Source organism: Meleagris gallopavo, chromosome 7 (assembly GCF_905368555.1).
Source record: "Meleagris gallopavo chromosome 7, MGAL_WU_HG_1.1, whole genome shotgun sequence".
NCBI lineage: Eukaryota > Metazoa > Chordata > Aves > Galliformes > Phasianidae > Meleagris > Meleagris gallopavo.
Window position 1 is genome coordinate 6,659,828 of NC_139410.1, and position 19,452 is coordinate 6,679,279.

Here is a 19,452-nt window from a genome sequence, read left to right on the forward strand (position 1 = left end):
CTTTTTTTTAAACAGATTTCAACTTTTTCAATGGTACGTAATTATTTTTTTTTTTAAATTACACCTTCAAAAAGTTTCTACAAAATCTTTCAAAAAAAATGTAGATACACTCACAAACTAAAGCACATGGATTACAGCAAGCCTAAAGTAGTTCCTGTACCAAGGCTACTTGCTGCCTTTACAAGAAAAGAGCTCCAAGCTCCTAGCTTAAGCTTGCTAGGTTAACAATAGCTTTAAGGACAGCTTCCTCACAGCATTCAGAAACTGCCTAATAAAATTAAGATTACAGAATCACAGAATTGCAGGAGTTGGAAGAGATCTCTAGAGATCAAGTCCAACCTCTCTGCAAAGCAGGCTGCACACAGGTAGGCATCCAGGCGGGTCTTAAGTATCTCCAGAGAAGGAGAATCCACAACCATCCTGGGCAGCCCGGCCCAGTGAAAGTTAATTAAGCTATAATATTAACAGTATTCATCTTTTTACCTAGGGACCCTCTCCTCCTCCATTTCTGCAACCCACTTGTCTTCAGCCTCTAAACCCAATGTCAGTTTCATTACTTAACTGCTGTAAATCCAAATTTCCCGATCCAATACTTAAAACTAAATTCCATCATTTCTTAGTACTCTGAGCTTGTCCTCTTCCCCACTCTGAGGGTCTATGGCATAGTTAAACCCAGAAAACAAACCATGCATGACAGCACTAATCTCCATAGAAGACTAAGATACACTTGGCACTGGCTATATATTCCCTAATTAAGGTATTGTGAATCAGTTGATCACTACTTTTAAGAGCACTTATGTTTGACTTCATTAACTAAATATGTGCCAAGCAAGTTCCTTAAAGGTCTCGTGACTTTTATCAACAATATTCTCCAAAGGCATTTGTTTATAGTTGTGCCACTAGAGTAAGTTAAGACCTATTCCAGTTTTACTCTAAAAAAAAAAAAACAACAAAAAACACATCAATTAGAATCATAGAATCCCTAAGAGTTGGAAGGGACATTAGAAGTCACCTAGTCCAACTCCCCTGCAATGAAGGACATGCAGAGCTAAATCAGGTTGCCCAGAGCCTGATCCAGCCTTGCCTTGAAAGTCCCCCAGGACTGGGCATCCACCACCTGTCTATGCAACCTGTTCAAGTGCCTCACCAATTCACTAATTTGTACCATTTGCCTTGCTCAGACTAAGTACAGCATTTCATTTGGATCTAATATCCCTACCTCACCAACATTTAAGATCCCATCACAGAACTAGAGATACTAGATTTCAGTCTACTCCTCACGTGCTCACTTAAACCTGAATACCAACACAGAGCTAGTAAGTATCCATACAAAAGAATCAAATGGCATTTGCACTAAAGGAAAAACAAAAGGAAAAAAGGAAAAAAGTATTGAGGAAATATGGAATTGTGTTTTGCAGGCAGCTTTGTATGTACCTTTTCTTTCCCCCCCAGGAAGAACCAATAGATGTGGGTTAAGCAATCTAATTCACACGCATTTTTTCCAAAACTACACAGTATAACATAGTGTATGTAAGCAACAGATTTAGTAGCAGAGTTAGTTTTCATGATGGAAAGCACTATTATTCACCACAAGGCCTGTTATACTTGAGGTTATTTACACTAGCAAGGCAAGAATGTAAACATTATAAAAATTAATCAAGAATTCTGCTTGCAAAGATAATACCTCAAAATATTGAATTTTATCTACTTGTTCACTGTGCATGTTACCCATACATGTATTGCACTAAGGAAAGGAGAAAAAACCCTTAACCTGCATTGATGCACAAACTAGTTTTCACTGTTGACACTGAAGATACTGAAATAACTGTCGCTATTGTTTTGAGAATAGAGCAGTGCTCAAGAAATGTTAGAACAAAGGCAATCTTAAAAAGGATTGGAAACAAACGAAACAGCCTGCTATTGTGGCAGTAAGCACAAATAAGGGCAACGAAGATGAAAGCTCTGGAGTAGCTTAGATGGCAAAGATGATGAAACAGAACAGCATGGCTAGAAGCATAGACTTCCAGGCATGAAATGGGTTAACTGCACACCAAAAACAAAATCACCTTTAGTTCTGCAGCAGACCAGACACTATCTCAAAGTGATGAGTTTGATAAAACTGGACAGAGCACAAAAATCCAACTACTACACTTAAGACACAGATTACCAGCATCCACAAAAAAACTCCAAGAATATTGCCCAATGTATGCACACAGAAGGGAAAATTTTCACTTAGTTTGAGTGCTTTACACCTTTGTGCATTTTACGTGGCACCTAAAGGCCAGTATTTTAATTTTCACATAAACATGAAGTCATTCTGTACACCTGTCTAGACAAAGCACTACACTAATCTTTAACTAGCCCTGTTCAAATTAGGCCAATCAGAATCCAATGGAAAAAAAAACAAGCCAAACAAGAACTGCACACAGAAGAAAATTAAAAAAAAGGTACACAAAGTCAGTGTAAACATGTTCTTTAATATCACTGAAGATAAGTTTGCATCATACTCAGCAATCCAGGTCTTAGGTTAGTTTCAAATAAATAATCATTTTGACTAAATGTTTACATATAAAGGGAGCTCTCAAAGCAGCAGTGCACAGTTTAAATTCCTCCCTGCTAACACATCCCCCCAACAAGAGAATGTACAGTAGGTAGTGCACACTGAAAAAACAATCATAACAGAGCACACCTGACATCAACAAACCACTAAACATGATGTTGAAAAAGGGGGATTAGAAATGAGTGATGGCATGCACTGCCCTTTCAAGCACCACTATTTTCCACAGTCTTTACCATCATAAGAGTGGTAAAAAGCCTGGGAATGCAACTCATCTTTTTGTTTCTAAAATCCGCTCTCAGTTTAAGCAGTGCTCTGGTATAGGACATTTATTCCTCAAACTGACATTGCAGCACAAAATTCTCCTTCTCCTGACTGGCTTCTCTACTCAGGGGAACTGATCTGATTTAGGTTGCTGATTTTTAAAGCCATTTCCATAACTGCAGAAGTAATTCAGAAAAGTAAGCTTAAAGGCAGGTGAGAGCTGTTCGTAGCAGATCCACGTTCACTGTACTGGAAAGAACCACACCATGACAGGCTTTGAGAAGGATACGGTTTCCAAGCAAAATACCTAGTGTCCTATGTGTACTGAAAAACAAAACATTTATTCCTCAAAGCAAATCTTTGCCTTTCCTTAAAAGACTCCAATCATTCTGCCATAAAAATATGCCCAATGTGAAATCTCAATCAAAACAAGAAAGAAGATTTAAACTACAGAGACCAACAATGAAAAAAAGATCAACTATAACAAAATTGTCAGAACATCCAGAAGAGTTACTGTAAGTTTGCTTTGTTACTTTCATCAAAACATTCTCTACAGATGCAGATAGAGCAGTCTGTCACTTTGTACTTTAGATAAACATCAACTGACCTGCACTAAGCACTGCAGTGCTCACCACAGAAGCATGTAACCAAGTAACATTAACCCCCTAATACCATTAACCTGTCTCATTATTCAAAATTTTTCTTCTCCACTTTTGATACACCTGAAAAAAAAAAGTTCTGCATCTCAACAACAACAAAAAACTTACTGTGTAATACTGCTGTGTACCTACTAAACAAGTATTAAAGAAGTTAAAGGATTGTTTCAATTGCTAGCCTGGCTTTGGCAAAACAAACTAGGATAACATACACTGTATACTTTACACATTTGAAAGGGGATGCTGCAATATTTAACAAATACAAAATAGGTCTCAGATTCCTAGAACTGTCAGTACACAGGATTCCCAAGTTGTGCTAGACAAAGAAGCAGGTTCATCAATTTTCAAGGAAAGCCACATAGTCAGTCAATCTGGCCAACTGCTGTTCATTTGGAATTGGTGGAACTGGAGCAGGTTCTAGAAAAATAAAACAAATACTGCATTAATTAAATTAAGAAAGGAAATCAACCATCCATCACAGTAGCAAGGAAAGCTTAAACATGAGACACCGATAGCGCACAAACCTAAGTTTGCTCTCTTAACTACACAGCTTTAGCTGACAGATTACTTTTCTGTCATCTGCAACGTCAAGTTGTCCAAGAGTTACTAACAGCAAAGGTGACAAGTTGCAGTTTTCAGCATGCTTCCAGAAAACGTGTTGCATATACTGGAATGTGTGAATAATGGATATTGACAGTATCTCCACTTGAGAAAAGACTCCTGGAGCTCTTCAGCAGCTCCTTTCCTTACAAGTTGTCATACTGAACATAATAAATCTACTGGGCTATATGACTAACAAAAACACTGCACAGGTTGTGGAGAAAGGCAGTGCATGTACAGGTACTTGTATAAATGCTAGCTCAGTAGAGTAAGGATAGACTGGAAGACACATGGTTAATACCCACTAAGGTAAGTCAGGAATTAAAAATGACTGGAAAACAGTAAGAGAATTAATGCAATGTAATTTTCCTTCTTAAAAGTTAACAGGAATGGAGTTAAAAGGAACATACTGCTTAGGTCTACAAATGCATGTTAAAACAAGACTGGCAAGCGAAAGAACAGTTTTGAGAAGCAGGACTGCCCTTCAAATTGGCTTGAAATTAAATTTCTACATTTTAGACACTTCTGGCAAACATTTTGGGCACTGCTTAAAATGTAGATTGATACATAATAGGACAAAAAAGCAAATGTGTAAGTAGCCAATTATATTTATTTGTAAGGGATGGACGTAATTCTCTAGGATTCAAGTCACATTTTGTAGTGCTGATGAAACTCTTTATATTAATCAAGCAAGTCTTCAACATGTGCAAGTAAACTGTACATAAACAGGAAATACCTGATGAAGGAATAAATCTGTTAAAGGAAGCTTCCAGTACACCTATAGAAAAATACAGCAGAAGTTAACCCACTGCACTGATTTTAAACAATATATACACCAAGCCAAAACTGCATTAAAAAAGGTAATTAAAATTAGGCCTATTCAGGCCAAGGTCTTACTTCAGAGTTAAAATGCACAATGCTCAACATCCTGTGAACAACACCTGCAGCTACAAAATAGACAACTGCCTTTTTTTGCCTCAATAGTAGTTTCTGCAACCAATTTTTAGAAGAAGTACCAGCAGCTCTTAAAACAGCTTATTTTGCAAGCACTTCAAGGAAAAAGAAACTGGTCAAAAGTAAAAGCTCAGGACTTTGGCTGGTTATGCTTCCCCAGAGAAAACAGTTCCAGCACCTTGCCTGACACAAGTTTACTAAGATGTTCCGGGCTCTGAACATCTAAGAATTCTGCCCATACAGAAGATTCTTCCCTCCTCCTGCCCTTAGCTTTACAGATGTTAGCTACGTGCCAGTTTGACTCTTATTTCCAGAGCTGTACCATACAGCTTAAGAGAAGACATCTCTGCCTTCACAGCTTAATGTTCATCATTGTTTCAGACAGAAAACAGCCTTAGATACAACCTTAGGGAAAAAGTATTTTTGCAGAAGTGTCAATCCTGTTATTAACAGCACGAGAGTCGAAAAGCAAAGGAATTTATACCAACAACTTCAGGTCCTCAGAACAGAGATCTCTTAATCTCTGCTTGAACTTCAGCTTCTCCTAACAAGAGTTCCCAGGTTCAAAAATGGTATATTTTTTGCTCATCTTTATTAAATTAAAATGTGTCATTTGAGGTCATCCAACTTATGTTCCACCAAGTCAGAGCCAACAGCAGAGGAGGAGAAGGAGAAACTGTAGCATATCCTGTCTGCTTTTGTTTAAAAATGTTAATTGGAGGATTTAGTTTAACCCAGACTGCTTGTAACCTTAAACTAAACTCACTAATTTGTACTTCCTACATTTTATAAACGTTCCATATTTCACAGCTGCATACGTCCACATAAAATATGTGAAAGAATATTATGCAAAATTTTAATTAAAACTAGCATCTAGTTATTAGAAAATGTTCAATTCAATGTCTAGTGAAATAACAGCTCCACCTACCTGGCTTTTTAGGCATTACCATACGGGTGGAGAAGTCTGCTTGCCAGCCCTGTTCTAATACACCTGAAAAGGCATGTTTTTATATTTGTAAGAACAAACCTTATACAACTGCCAGAAACAAAACAGATGCACACTAAGACCAATATAAAAGCACCTCAGCACCCTGCTACAAACCCAGGACATTTCTTACAGGCATTCAGACATTTAGTTCAGCAAACAAGCTCTTAACAGCAGGTGAGCCTTCTCACCTTTCACTTTTTGTTCACTGGTGAATTGCTTAGGCACACCCACACACAGAAGAGGAAAACAACAGTGGTAAAGCATTTACCCCAAACTCTTATTTGCTAAGCAATTTACCACTATTTACTGCCTCACCAATTTTCTTCATGAAAATTTCTGAGTTTGTATACATGTTGCTATTTACCACTACCTGTACCTCTGACCAGAAATCAAGGAACTGAAACAAAGTACCTTTCACAGCTTCTTCTACAGGAAGCCCAACAAAGGCTGCGAAATCATCCGCAACTATTGAGGTATATGCCTGAGAAACCAGTCCAAAAGCTCGCCTCCTAGTTGCATCTAGAAAGATAAAAATGCTGTAAACTCCATAGCTAGGAAATCTGAGATAATGTTTTCAATTCAAACAGCACAAAATCCGTTTGGATAACCACTAAAACCTCAAAGTTCTCCTTCCCAACAATTTATTCAAGTCTCAAGTGTCACAGATAGAGACAACAGCTTGCTTATGCCATGAGAAAACCCCTCAGGGATAGCATTTCATCTCCAAATGCAGTTTGGGCATGACCATTAGCAGACAAACTACAGTTTGGGAAACTCAGCTTTGGATGGTATTTACCACTAGAAATAAGCTTGCCTCAAAATTGTTCAAAACCAGAAAATCATTAAAAAAAGTCATTAAAAAATAGCAATTAGTTACAACTATTCATGCCTTTCTTCCCCCAGCAGGTCTGCTTTGATAGCAAAGCATCTGCAAAGCAGTTGTTCCTAAAACCACAGAAAACTTATTATTGCAAAATACTTCAGAAGTTTCTTAGCAGTCTGTAGTGCCCTCTAGTAGCAAGTCCGGTTATTTGCATGTTAATATTACACAGACTACATGTGCTACACCATTTGTTTAAAGCCACCTTTAAAAGAAACTTTTATAAGCATCACAAGGTTCTAAAATGCTAAACCAAACTGCCAACATTCTTGGTTAAATGAGTTTGACCAAGTTGTGTATCTAATAGACCATCGTGCTATCACTGAATAAAAGAAACTGTATTTGAAATTCCAAGAAGCGCATACAACAACATGCTTCTCTTTTACACCCAACACCTAAAATCCTCTAGTTAAAACAGAATCTTGGCACATTTCTTGACCAGACTGGATCATAGCAATCCCAAGTAGCCATTTGCCAAAAACATCCACAGAGAACTTCAGGTTATGTGCTACCTGCAGGAGCTCAGTTTGTACCTCTGAGTGCTTCCATGATCGGTTGAACAGTCTCAGACCACTGATGTGCACCGATTGTTGTATAGATTCCTGGGAAGTCTCTTTGCCAGATTCTTTGTCCTACTGACCAAACTGCACCAAGCTCAGCATTTGCCTGTTGTAACAGAAGAGTTAATCCAGAGTTGTCTATCCTCTACAATGACCATTCTGTACAAACTCATTCCTACTATCTTCCCTTCCCCATTGCAAGCAGATATCAATACACGTAATGATGAAGACAGGAGCACTGGGAATTCTTGTTTTAATAACTATCATTACTGCTAATTCCTGATCCATCCTTCTGCCAAAGATTACCACCCACACGAGTGAAGTCTGCTCACAGCAGCTGTATCAATTCAGGCTGGCAAAGCAGGTAAAACCACAAAGGATAGTTTGTACTCAGACTGCCGACTGGAGTTGCCAAAGGATAAGCATAACTTATTTTCTCCTCAAAGAGATGTTTCCTCCTTCAATGTAGGCTTCACAGAGTGCAGATGTTGTTTGCATAGTGAAAACAATTTAGCTTGAAAGTTTTAAACATGAATCACATTTAAAATGGTACCATGCTCCCTACAACTGCTTTCCCACTAATGGTTTTAAGGGCTTCTTTAACTTCTACTGTGTTGCACACTGGTCAACAGGTTCAGAATGAACACCATTCTACCAGAAGAATAAGCAAACACCAGTGTGGGTAATAGAGTAATATCTTTGATTTAAGTCGCTAAAGCCTCAAAATGCATCTTGGATCCAAAGGCAGTGCAAAATGAAGTGTCTTCAGAGAGTTAAATTTGATGGTACAACTAACATCAAGTTATAATTCACTGCATAAGTTATTGTGCATCTTCACATGCAGTGCAACTGCAGCCCAAAAATCACATATTTAAACAAGAGTCTCTGCTTTCCTCCAGCAGACTACTCTTTATCGTGAGGCTTTCTAATAAAAACTCTAGATTTAGAGAACTCTATGTCATGAGATTACTTGAGAAGGAAAAGAAGCAATAGTCAGATTTGCAACTTGAAGATCTTTGGAAGACCAGCATGCCATCTACTGGTCGTGTGTTCATGGCACAGAACCAAGCCCAAGGCTACTTAAACAGAAACCTCACAGAGAAAAAAAAAGTCATTGTTTTCAAGCTTACATGAAATTGGTTTAGTATCAACTGGAATTTTATGAAGTACTTACAGATTTGATAGCAGGAGGGATTCTTTTCCAAAGGTACCGTGCGTTGTTCCTAAAGAAAATTTAAAAGACTTCTCAGTGACTTTCCTGAACACCTCCCCCCACCAGCCTATGTGTATTTATAAATATATACAGATAATAACATACTGATATATTATAAAACAAAAACAGAAACTTAAGAGCATGAGCTAAAAATGAAACACTATTATTTGTTAATGGTACAAGTTCTGTTAATGGCACAGTTCCACAATATCAGTTGATCAAAATTAATTTGAATCAATCTACTACGCAACTCAGGACAGGATGGAATTTGCCCTGGGAGAATCATAGAATGGCTTAGATTGCAAGAGACCTTTCAAGATCATCTAGTTCCAACCTGGAAAAGAAGGGCTCGTCCGGGATTTGAACCCGGGACCTCTCGCACCCTAAGCGAGAATCATACCCCTAGACCAACGAGCCGACAGGCATTTCACACTGCAAAGTCATTTACTCTGCCTGAATAAATAAACATCACTTCAATAAAATTTTAAGTGAAAAGAATCAAATTCTTACTTTTAATAATCCATCAAGCTACATTTAAAGGACTAGGGTTTTAGTCGAGGGATCGAGATACAGATTTAGCTTGTTCAAACTACTAACATTCCTCATAATTTAATACAGAAAGCTTTAAGTTACCATAGGATAACTTTAGACACAAGCAGCATCTTCCAATCTTACTTAAAAGAAATGCAGCCTTAAAAAGCTGCAAGTCGAAACATTGAAACACTCAACACTTTCCAAAGGAGCCAATTCCAGAAGCAACTTTTAAAACTCAACTTGTTTCCCTATAATCAGGGAGAGCAGGGAAGTGCCAATATAGGAGAACTCTTCCTAACAGAGTAAAGGTGGAAAGACTTAATTTGGTTGTTCGGTTTTTTTTTTAATCTTAATTGTTTATTTTAAGATGACAGCATTTACTTACACACACGTTGTTAGTCACACGACTTAGTAATCTAGTAACTACATATCAATCTGGGCCAGGCTAATAGTAACAAATCCGATATCTGAGGTTAAAGATTAAGAGCCACTTACATGTCATTATACAACAGGTATAAAGCTAGAAGTTGGCCATAAACAAGGGGTGTTGCGATTCCTCCAGGAGCCTAAAGAACAAATGCAAATCACTTGATTACATATTTTAAAAGCAGCTGAGTAAAATAGAGCATTTTAAGGGAGTTTTTTTTGTATCAGGCAATGGCTGTGGACAAGTCATTGGAGGCTTATATGCTTCATTTACAACTAAAGTTATCACAATACTTTATTAACACAGCTGTGTCTTTATGACAAATAACTTGTATATGCCTTAAGTTTTACTTACAAAGCTTACTTTTTTTTGCCATTAAAAAAAAATCACGTACTTCAATACACCAACATCCTAGCTCTAGCTCACGGAAGCAGCAACCAACTTCATACTTTCTCAGAACCACCTCTTCTAGTCAATAACGTCATCTCCTAGTCATCTATCTTGACCTCAGCTTCAGCTCCATTCAGGGTACACCACACCAGAAAGTTGCTTTGCGCACTCGAGCTTCTTAAAAATCCCAGCCAAGCTTTGACACTAACCACACTTCAGCAGACCTCATAAATGATACAAGTGAGAAAAAAAATTGTAATAAATTCATAAAATCTTGAAAGTCTACCATCATTAAAAAGATTGATAAGAAAAGATCGATAAATAGCTAAAAAGCTTATTGGAAAAGGGCAGTGTAGAAAGGACTCGGAGAAAGCCAATTACACAGCCACTTTATTTACACTTGCAACTCACAGGTTCACCAAAGCCAAAAGGAGATGATCAGCTGAGTCACTAAAAAGGCATCATCTCCAGCTATTCTGACACCATTTCCAGGCATCGTTACCCACCTACAGATACAACAGTCTCTGCAGGTGTCGCAGCAGGGAAGCAAGGAAGGGTTGCCTTCATATGCAGAAGCAAAGCCCCAAACCCCCTGGGCTCCACTCCTGACACCCAGAAGGCAGCCCACAGGCCAAAGCCAGGACAAGGCAGGCTCAAACCAGCTGCCCAGGCCAGACAACAACTGCTCTGAAGGCTATTATATATGCCATTATCTTCTTATTCAAATTTAGAAATAAGCTGCAAATGAATTGACATTTCCCAGCAGGAATCCATTTAGTACAGCAACTTAACACATTGTTTGAGGAGCAGCACCGCTTCATTACACTAACTATCCCTCTCCTCACACTTCCCTAATTAACATCTGCACTGTACGTGCTGTCCAGGTGCTCCTTCGAGGATCTGCTCAGCTATACAGCTTCCAACTAAAACACACAACTCTTCCACATAGTACAATGGTACACTTCTTCACTATACATGTACACCCATCACCTGAGGATTGCCCATATTTCCAGCACAGCAGCTCCTCCACAAATTCATAGTGCCCTTCCACTGAATTAGGGCATACTAAGAAGCTGCAGCACCATGGCAGAAGCATGAGGGTGCACCTGGGCTCAGCAGAGAAACAAGAAATTGAAACTGAAGATATTTTTGTTTGTTTCCAAGTGAGGCTCAGTGCTGCAGAACTATTAGCAGTGCCTCTTTCCATTTAAGAATTTTTCTTTCCCCTGTAAAACTCTGCTGCTCATCAACAGCAAGCTGAAAAACGTTAAGTCCCACGAGCAAACACTGACTACATCAACTCTCTCTTTTCAGTTGAGAAGATAACAGAATCTAATCTCAGAACCACTAAAGAGTGTGCAAAAGGGGGAAAAAAAAAAAAAGATTTCTCCTTTCTTTCAAATCACTACGGTAGGATGCACAAGCTTCACATTTAGAAAAGTGCCATAAACTCCACAAGACCCCTCCTGAGAGGTCTGTGGATATCACCAGAGAATGGCTATTAGGATCATCATGGCAGCATAAACATAATACCACAGGATTTTGGTATTATGTTTATTAACACAGTATTATGAGGTATTTGGGTTGCTGCAACACAGCTATTCCAAGAATATGGAAACTGTTCACGCTTATTGGGGTTATGATATTTGTATGCGAGGAACTCCTTTTGTTGATCTAAGCTCATGAACACTGAGCAATGAATGCTGATATATGTCGGCCTTAATGATAGGCCAGCACTGCACACAATCAGATTCAGGAACTCTTCACACACCCAAACTTAGAACAGCACACAGGAAGTTCCCAACACAGACCCTCTAACCAAAGCCTCACAAACCCAGACGCAATTCTCCCAGCCCAGCTCACTGCCCACCTCCTTCCAACACCTCCCTTTCCTCAATCACACGGCAGCCGCACACAACCGGACTTCCATCGCTTTTCCCCTGCAGCCCCGCCAGATCCGAGGCGCTTCCCGCCAGCACAAGCGCCCAGCTCGAACCCCAACCCCGCAGCGGCCCCCCGCACCTCCAGCTCCTGAGTCTCGCACTGCTCCAGCAGCTTCCTGAAGCCGAAACCGCCCTCCGCCATCACCGCCACCGGCATCCTCCCGCGGCCACAACTGCCTCCCCTCAGGCGGCGGCCGCGCCTCGGCGTCACTTCCGTCACAGACATGACGCACTTCCGCCCTCGAGAGCGCATGCCGCCTCTCTCTCTCTAGTTCTCTTATGCTCTGGAGGACTTGTGGGGCGGGGACAGAGAATTGGGGGCATGGCCAAAACGTCGGGGGCGGGGCGTGGGCAGCGCAGTGCTGATTCGGGGCTGGGAGAGAGTTGGCCTTTTCCTCTTATTTCCGTGGGTCTGGGTGCAAACGGGTGGCTGGGTTCCACTCTTATGCATTGCCTATGGGGTCATGTATTAGCGATGTTACACATGGAGTGTATAGCATGCTACAGCCCATATATCTGTGTGTAGGATATAATATTCACATGCGTATCTCCATACCTATGTTCAGGTGTGCCTCTCTATTTACCTCCTTCATCTCCATACATATCTTCATATGCATCTCTCTATATACTTTTTCCATATCTGCACACATATATTTATAGGAGATACATGTATATATGTATAAACAAGATACAGGATCCAGGGTATATCCATTTAAGAATGGCAAAAATGCGGTGTCTCTCTCTCTCTATGTATACATCCTCTAAGTGTATCCTAGATGTATATCTATTACTGATATATAGCTGCATACCTGCAAGAGAGGTAATACCATAACAATCTGCCAGAGCAGTTTATTCAGATAGATGCCAATGCAGATTTAGCTGTGTGCCCCCAAAAGGTCACCCTGGGTCCCACTGGCTGTGCTGGGCTTGGGCAATGCTACGGCTCCTGTATGCTGCTGGACGATGCTCTTGCATTAGGAAAAACAGACAGAATTGAGTGGTGAGAGCTTTCCGCGAGAGGGCACCAGCTGCAAAGGAAATGCATAAAACCTGGCGAGATAGGAGGGTAGTTTTGTTGTTCTGCTCCAGTTCATCTCCTGACCGCCTCCAAGTGTCCCACTGTCCCCAGCATGTCAGAATCTCGTTCTGTTTTGGGGCAGCCAGGCACCTTTATATATATATATATACACATATATTATTTTTTACAGTCTTTCATTAAGCTTCTGGGACAAGGGAGAAGGTGTTGCTTTCCAGTGCTGTTAGCTGAGCTTCCCAAAACCACCAGAACCACAGATTCCATGCAAGCAATATAGCTAGAAATGCCCCTTCCCTCTCACTTTCTTTTTTTTTTTTTTCCTTCTCTCTTTCTCTCTGCTTGCTTTTCGCCCTCCTCTTTATCACTTCTCCCATACCCCACAGCCATGCTGCGAGAGCTTCCACCCAGTGAAGAACAGCCTCTGGAAGTGAAATATTTCATGGAAGAATACAAATCCAGCCCAAACCTGCCCTGTTGCACACCTGCAATGCTGCTTCTCTCTCTGCTCCAGCTTTTCAATAGCTGCTTAAGGATGTGATAGCATTTCTGGGAAGGAAACGTGCAAGAGGGGAATGTGATTTTTTTGCATCTTTTACACTTCTCACATCACCTCCTCTTCTCTAGGCTGAACAAACCCTCAGCCACTCTTCACACGCCCTGCCCTCTGGAGAGCACATACAACCCAGTCTCATCTCTATCTCAGCTCCAGCAGGATCCATCTATAAATCCCAGCTCCCACAGGCTGTCCCCTCCCGTGTCAATTGATGGCCTGGTGGGCACCATCTCGTATCTCCAGACAGTGACTGAGATGGGTCAGCCCAGTGGTCAGTCACAGGCTGATCTGCTTTTTTGGGGAGCTTCTCTTTGATTTAAGCACTAAAAATCTGGCCCCTGGCAAATCTGGACAGGTTAAATTAATGGGAAATTTCTTTGGCTTGAAAGGATCGTGGTTCTGCTCTTGGCCCGTGGGATTGGAAAGCACTTTAAGACTTGGCTGCCAGCTGTTGCAGAAGTATAAAGTATATTTAATGTGATTTTTATTCAACTCCTTATGGCAACGATGGCACAAAAATCTCAGAAACTCATTTACGCCCACTATGAATCTTAATGCAGTGGTGGAAATGGGTTTGAGTTCTGCAGTACTGAGCATCCAAAGGAGCTATAGGTTGTTTTCAAAGGAGGCTCAGGCCATTTCCAAGAGCGATTGCTGGGGGTGTTGTGGCAGCTCTGTTTTTCCCCTGCCGCTTTCGTGTGCTGTCTGGGATCTGAAGGCACGCACTGCAGTGCTGATGACTAAAGGTTTCCCTTTCTCATCTTGTTCAAAAGCTTTTCAAGAGAACAAAAGAATGGTGATGGGAAAAATAAGATGTAACACAGCGATACGGAACAATAGGGAAGTTAATTTAATGTGAAAGTTAAAGAAAATGGTGGTAAAGGGTCAAGTTGAACTTCTCCACACCCTTCCCCATCTCCTCAGTACCCTGATTTATGTTAACTGTGTCTGACCTGAGCAAGGGCTGTGCCTAAATACATTATTTCCTTCCATGACATCAAAGCCTGCTTGATGCTACCCGCTGCCATCAAAGAGGACAAACACCTTGTTTTTATGGGCTGTGCGGGGCGGAGAGGAAGCAGCGAGTGGCTGATGTGCCCAGAGGAGGCCATTTCCTACACCCAGCCCTCTTCCGAGTGCTTACAGCCTGCAACCACTTTACTCTCTTGTAATGTTGCAGCCAACCCAAACAGCTCAGGTCTGCTTTGGGAATGCCCTGACACAAAGATGCAGAGTCCGCTGCTCTGGCATTGGGGCAGAGCATCCAAGGATATCCCCAAGACTGAGAACACTGCTAAGAAATTCTTTTTCCCAATCATTTATTCCACCCCCCTCCCACCCCCAGAAAACCCAATGTTGTTTCATTTTCACAGGACATTGTGAATTTAAGGTGCTGCTTTGCATCACATGGCGCTTTGTAGACAGGTGTTTACAGCAACGTGCAGGCATGGCATTATAATCAAAGGAATGTGCCTAAACCAGAGATGCTGGGGAGCAGGGGGGGGACAAAAAGGAGACCCCACCCTATTCTTCCCACTGTTCTCAAGTATGGGCAAGGAAAAAGTGGAGCAATTGCTTCTGCCAGCAGCTCTGCAGGCACAGACTGCCCTTTCTTAACCTGCAAAGGGAAAAGGAGACCCTGTGTGTACTTAACCTAAACTTTGTTTTTATGACTCTCGAGGCATGTCTATGCATTTTCCTGTTTTTGCTTTGTTCCATGGGATCCTCAGCCAAGTTTCTGTCCCCTTCCAAATAACCCTGGCTCCTGAGCCAGCAGTTCTTGCTCTCCACATACTTCAGTCCTCTACGGTGAAGACATTCAGTATCTTTGAACAACATAACATCTCTTCTCTCCACCATCCACCACTCAACTCATTTGCTTAGAAATCCCCCAGGTTTTGAGGAAAGGAAAAGAGGAAATCCCTGGTCCAGCAGAGGGGGTTTGAGGGGATAGACAGGAGGATCTTCAGTGCAAAAGAAGAAATCTGGGGGGTGTAGGGGGATCCCTTGCCCAGCATGAGGCATTTGAGTGATGGAGTGGGGCACTCGACTCCTGCAAACCATCCCTGTGCAGGAGCTCCCCAGCAGTGCCTCTCCTACCCTTATCAGCAGGATGGGATGCATGGGGCACCCCAGGGGTGCTGCTGGCACTTGGAGCTTGGGGAGCTCCTCAGTGCCTCCGTTGACAACCTGGCTTGTGCTTGGCCAGCCTCTAAACAGCTCAGGCTCTGCCTAAAGCAACCCCACATCATCGTCCATGTGAGGTGGGACCAGCATCCTGTACCAGCAAGGGAGATGCTCTGGTATGAACCTCCCTGCCAGGTTCAGCATCCCACATCCCAACAGGAGCGTGATGCACTGCCATGCCTCTCAGGGCACGCTTTTAAAACTATTAATCTCCTGTTAAAAACACCTGTTCCCCCTATGAACCCAGTGGGATGGCAGGAGAGCATTTTGGAGAGCGTGATAAAAGACACAATTAGAAAGGCAGGCTTTGATCTGCGGGAGGTAAGGAGTTCAGGCAGCTGTGCCGAAACCTCTCACACGGTCACTTCTCCTTTAGCAGCATCCTAACAAAGAGGATCTTGTGTCCACGATGCCTTGTTACAGCCCCTTCCCAAGCCCCAGCCACCTGTCCATGATGTTCAAGGTTTCTTGCCCATAACATCCAACAGAATCAGATTTCATGGCCCCAGTGCTTGCGACCAGCTCCCGGGCTTTCCTCTCTGTGACCCAAAGCCTGTGCTGCAATGGCCTCTTTGTGTGTTGTGGCTTAGGCTGCCAACAGCTGGTTCACATCCAGATGTGGCCCCACATATGTGGCTGAGGATTTGCTCATGGTGTGGGGACCCTCCAGAGCATCCCTTCAGACCTACCTATTTGGGCCTACGACTAGAAATGTGGTGCTTATTTGCTCTTTGGATTCTGAGGATCAGCTCAGAGCTGCATCTTGTTGGCAGGATCCACTAGCCAGAAGTGGCACCATGACTCCCAAAAGCTGTGGACATCATTGTATCAAGCCCTGGGGACTTGTGGGTGTTGAAGTAGCAGAGTGTGCAATGCTGATATCCTGCTGCAGCTTGCTGTCTGTTTTCATTGTCAGCATTTCACACTTCTGAGCATTTGCACCATATTCACTTGAAAAGCTCAGCAGATGAGGAGCCAACGAAGCAAGATTCCAACCAAAGTCAGCAAATGCCTTGTGTTGCATTTGCTGCATGCAGGTGGGTGCATCTCCATCTTGACAATGCAGCTGCCTTGTGCTCAGTCTGGAAGCAGACCGTCTGGTAAGCAAACACAGAGGCTTTAATCTCGTGTTTAGAAGTGGTTAACCTCTGTGGTTTTAAACAGGCCAGCCCTCCTTTCTGGGTTTGGTGTATGCATGTAGCAAAGGGATACTCTCAGGTCATTACAACCAGAGGTGCAAGCACAGGAGCAGGTAAGGGGAAAGCTCAAACCTGAACAACACCAGACCAGAAGTCCAAACAGGACTGGTGCTGACCTTGCCTTCCAACTGGGCCACTTTGAGGTCTACACGTAATACAAAGACCTCTCAACCCTGCGTTATCTATGCTGTCACAGCACAGGAAGGTTTCATCTCAGCAAAAGACCTTCATCATTTAAACCTGGAAGAGCTGACGCACTGAGGACTGCACTGCATAGGAAGCTTTCTGGCAGGAGCACAGAAAGCAAACCAACAGGTCCTTTCCATCCTGAATTTCCCCGAGTCTTTGTAGGCAGGACTGTGGGGGAAGCACTTCTTGAAACAAGAACAGGAAAAATTAGCTCTTCTGGTCTTTTGCCACATACTTTCCATAAATGCTGGAACAAGGCGGGTCTGAAAAGGAAGTGAGATGGATACAAAGCAAGAGGAAAAAAGCTTGGTGACAGAAATCTACCTCCACCAGACATGCCACACAATAAATATTTCACAGAGCAGGCTTTTCATCCAAGTCCCTGTGAGGGAGAGGTCTTGTCCTACCTCTCCATCCATCACTTCCTCTGCCAGCATGAGAGGATGTCCCCAGCACTCCCCTTCCATCCCACGCAGGACATCTTCCTGGCTCCTCAGGAAACAGCAGGTAAAAGCAAGAGTCCTGCAGAGCCTCTTCCTGCAGTCTTTTTGCCAAATAGTGTGCCTGGGGCCTCTCAACATGAAACAGAGTTTGCTTCTCCTAGCAGAAGTTTTTCGTTAGAGAGGTTTGGGTTTTATGACAAGCTTCATACATTCCTATAGATATATTTGTGACTTGGTGATTTCACATAAAATGAAGCTTTCTAAGAAAAGAAAAGACAGAGGAGAGCAAATGGAGAAGGCAGTACCAAAGAGCAGACAGGTGTGCAGAGGTTGGATGGTAATGCTCTGCAATGGAATTTGGGCATCAGGAGCCAGAGGTACGACAGGGATGCTCCCACAGCATTCATATAGGGACTAAGCATTGTCAGAAGAGGGCATGAGGCAAAAAGGGATTAGAAAGAGGTTACATATAGGTCTATGTAAGGGTGGGTTTCCCACTGCTAGACACACATGAATGCACTGGTACTGTGGGACATCCAACAGGAGCAGCTTGCAGCGAGTTGGCATGGGGTAGAGAGATGCAGCCACCATAATCATGTTGCAAATTTGCCTCCGTGTTGGGAAGGATAAGGCTGGGCATAGCCAGCTGGAAAGGATCCTTGAAATGCTGAGTACAGACTTGCCAGGCAATTAGCATCGCCATTGTCCACACTGGTTTACTCCTCTCACTGTGGGTTTTGTGATTTCTTAATCATGTCTTGATTGGCCTGATGGGAGGATGGGTCTGCAGGATTTGGGGAGTGCTGACGTGGGGTCTGTGCTCTGCTGGAAGTTACTGGTTTGATATCATTAATGGGGCAGCGGTGTGGGGAGATGGGCTTCTAGCATGGGCAGGGACTTCAAATCTAAAAGGAGCGTAGTAATCAATAAAAGAAAGTTGGTTAAAAGACTGGAACAATAGCATTCAGCATTAAAACAATTCCCAGGCTAAAAAAAAGAGACATGCACACTCCATAAATGAGGAACTCTGTGAGTTTATGACAACAACAGCAGCAAGAGTGCAACTCATAACATTGTCGTTTGATCAGTTTTCCTCAAATGGGTTCCAGACTGACAATAAATGAGATCCCTAAGTTCTGCTTTTAGTTCTGCCTGTGAACCAAAACAAAGCATTGCACAACCCTAGCAGAAAGGGCTGGGCCTCAAGGGCATCCCAATGCCAACGTCCTTGGAAAACCAGCCAGCTGCATCCCAGCACTCATGTTGGAAAAGGTGACCCATCCCAGACCCAGAGGGGAGAGCAGAGCAACGAAAGCCTTGCTTCATCTACCAGACATCTCAAGCAGAATTACCTTCTGATGAAAGCATCTCTGCTGACTTTTTTTTTTTTTTTTTTTTTTTTTTTTGTCTTCCGGAAAGCAATGAGAGTGGAAAAATATCCATTCAAAATGAAACAGAAAGTTGCTCCTTTTCACCTCCTTTGTCTTCTGTGGAAGAGTTCAGTGAAGTTTCCTTTGCAAAATATTTTTCTTGCCCTTGCAGTTGTTTCAGCTCTCCCGGCTGCTCTGATTACTTACCACCTCCAGAGTTCCTGTGACATTTATTTAATGATCCCAAACAGCCCACAAGTGGAAGCTGAATGAAAAGAAAGCATAATATTAGCAAATTATTACCAAATCATTTCCACCTTCTTTGAATGCCAGTATCACTGTGAATGGTTTTCTCCATATTAGCCTAGTTAGTTAGTTTTGCCACACTGGTACATACTAGACTGGCATTATCATGCCTGTCAAACCTTGGCCCATTTGCCAAACTAGATGATCATTGTGGTCCTTTTCAACCCAGGCTATTCTATGATTCTATGATCTGTCCCACTCAG

At 42.3% G+C, this 19,452-nt stretch overlaps 1 protein-coding gene, 1 long non-coding RNA gene and 1 other non-coding gene across 9 annotated transcripts in view; all 3 read right to left on the reverse strand.

Annotated features, from left to right (window-relative positions):
• Window positions 1-2,457: 2,457 nt before the first annotated feature.
• On the reverse strand, window positions 2,458-12,203 carry COPS8 (COP9 signalosome subunit 8). Its single transcript, XM_003207367.5, has 8 exons — window positions 12,046-12,203; window positions 9,702-9,772; window positions 8,634-8,682; window positions 7,433-7,565; window positions 6,431-6,538; window positions 5,960-6,022; window positions 4,814-4,855; window positions 2,458-3,894 (listed from the first exon to the last, which is right to left on the reverse strand). The coding sequence occupies exons 1-8, from the start codon at window positions 12,190-12,192 to the stop codon at window positions 3,815-3,817; spliced, it is 693 nt and encodes a 230-aa protein (XP_003207415.2). The 5' UTR covers window positions 12,193-12,203; the 3' UTR covers window positions 2,458-3,814.
• On the reverse strand, window positions 9,018-9,089 carry TRNAP-AGG (transfer RNA proline (anticodon AGG)). Its single transcript has one exon. It is a non-coding gene; the product is annotated as a tRNA-Pro (tRNA).
• A 6,176-nt stretch (window positions 12,204-18,379) lies between the features above and the next one.
• The window catches only part of LOC116216789 (uncharacterized), an 84,076-nt gene continuing 83,003 nt past the window's right edge, over window positions 18,380-19,452 (reverse strand). For all 7 annotated transcript variants that reach the window (XR_014884391.1, XR_014884392.1, XR_004160247.2 and 4 more), the window contains one exon: window positions 18,380-19,208. This is a non-coding gene — a long non-coding RNA (uncharacterized LOC116216789). The remainder of the gene's footprint in view (window positions 19,209-19,452) is intronic.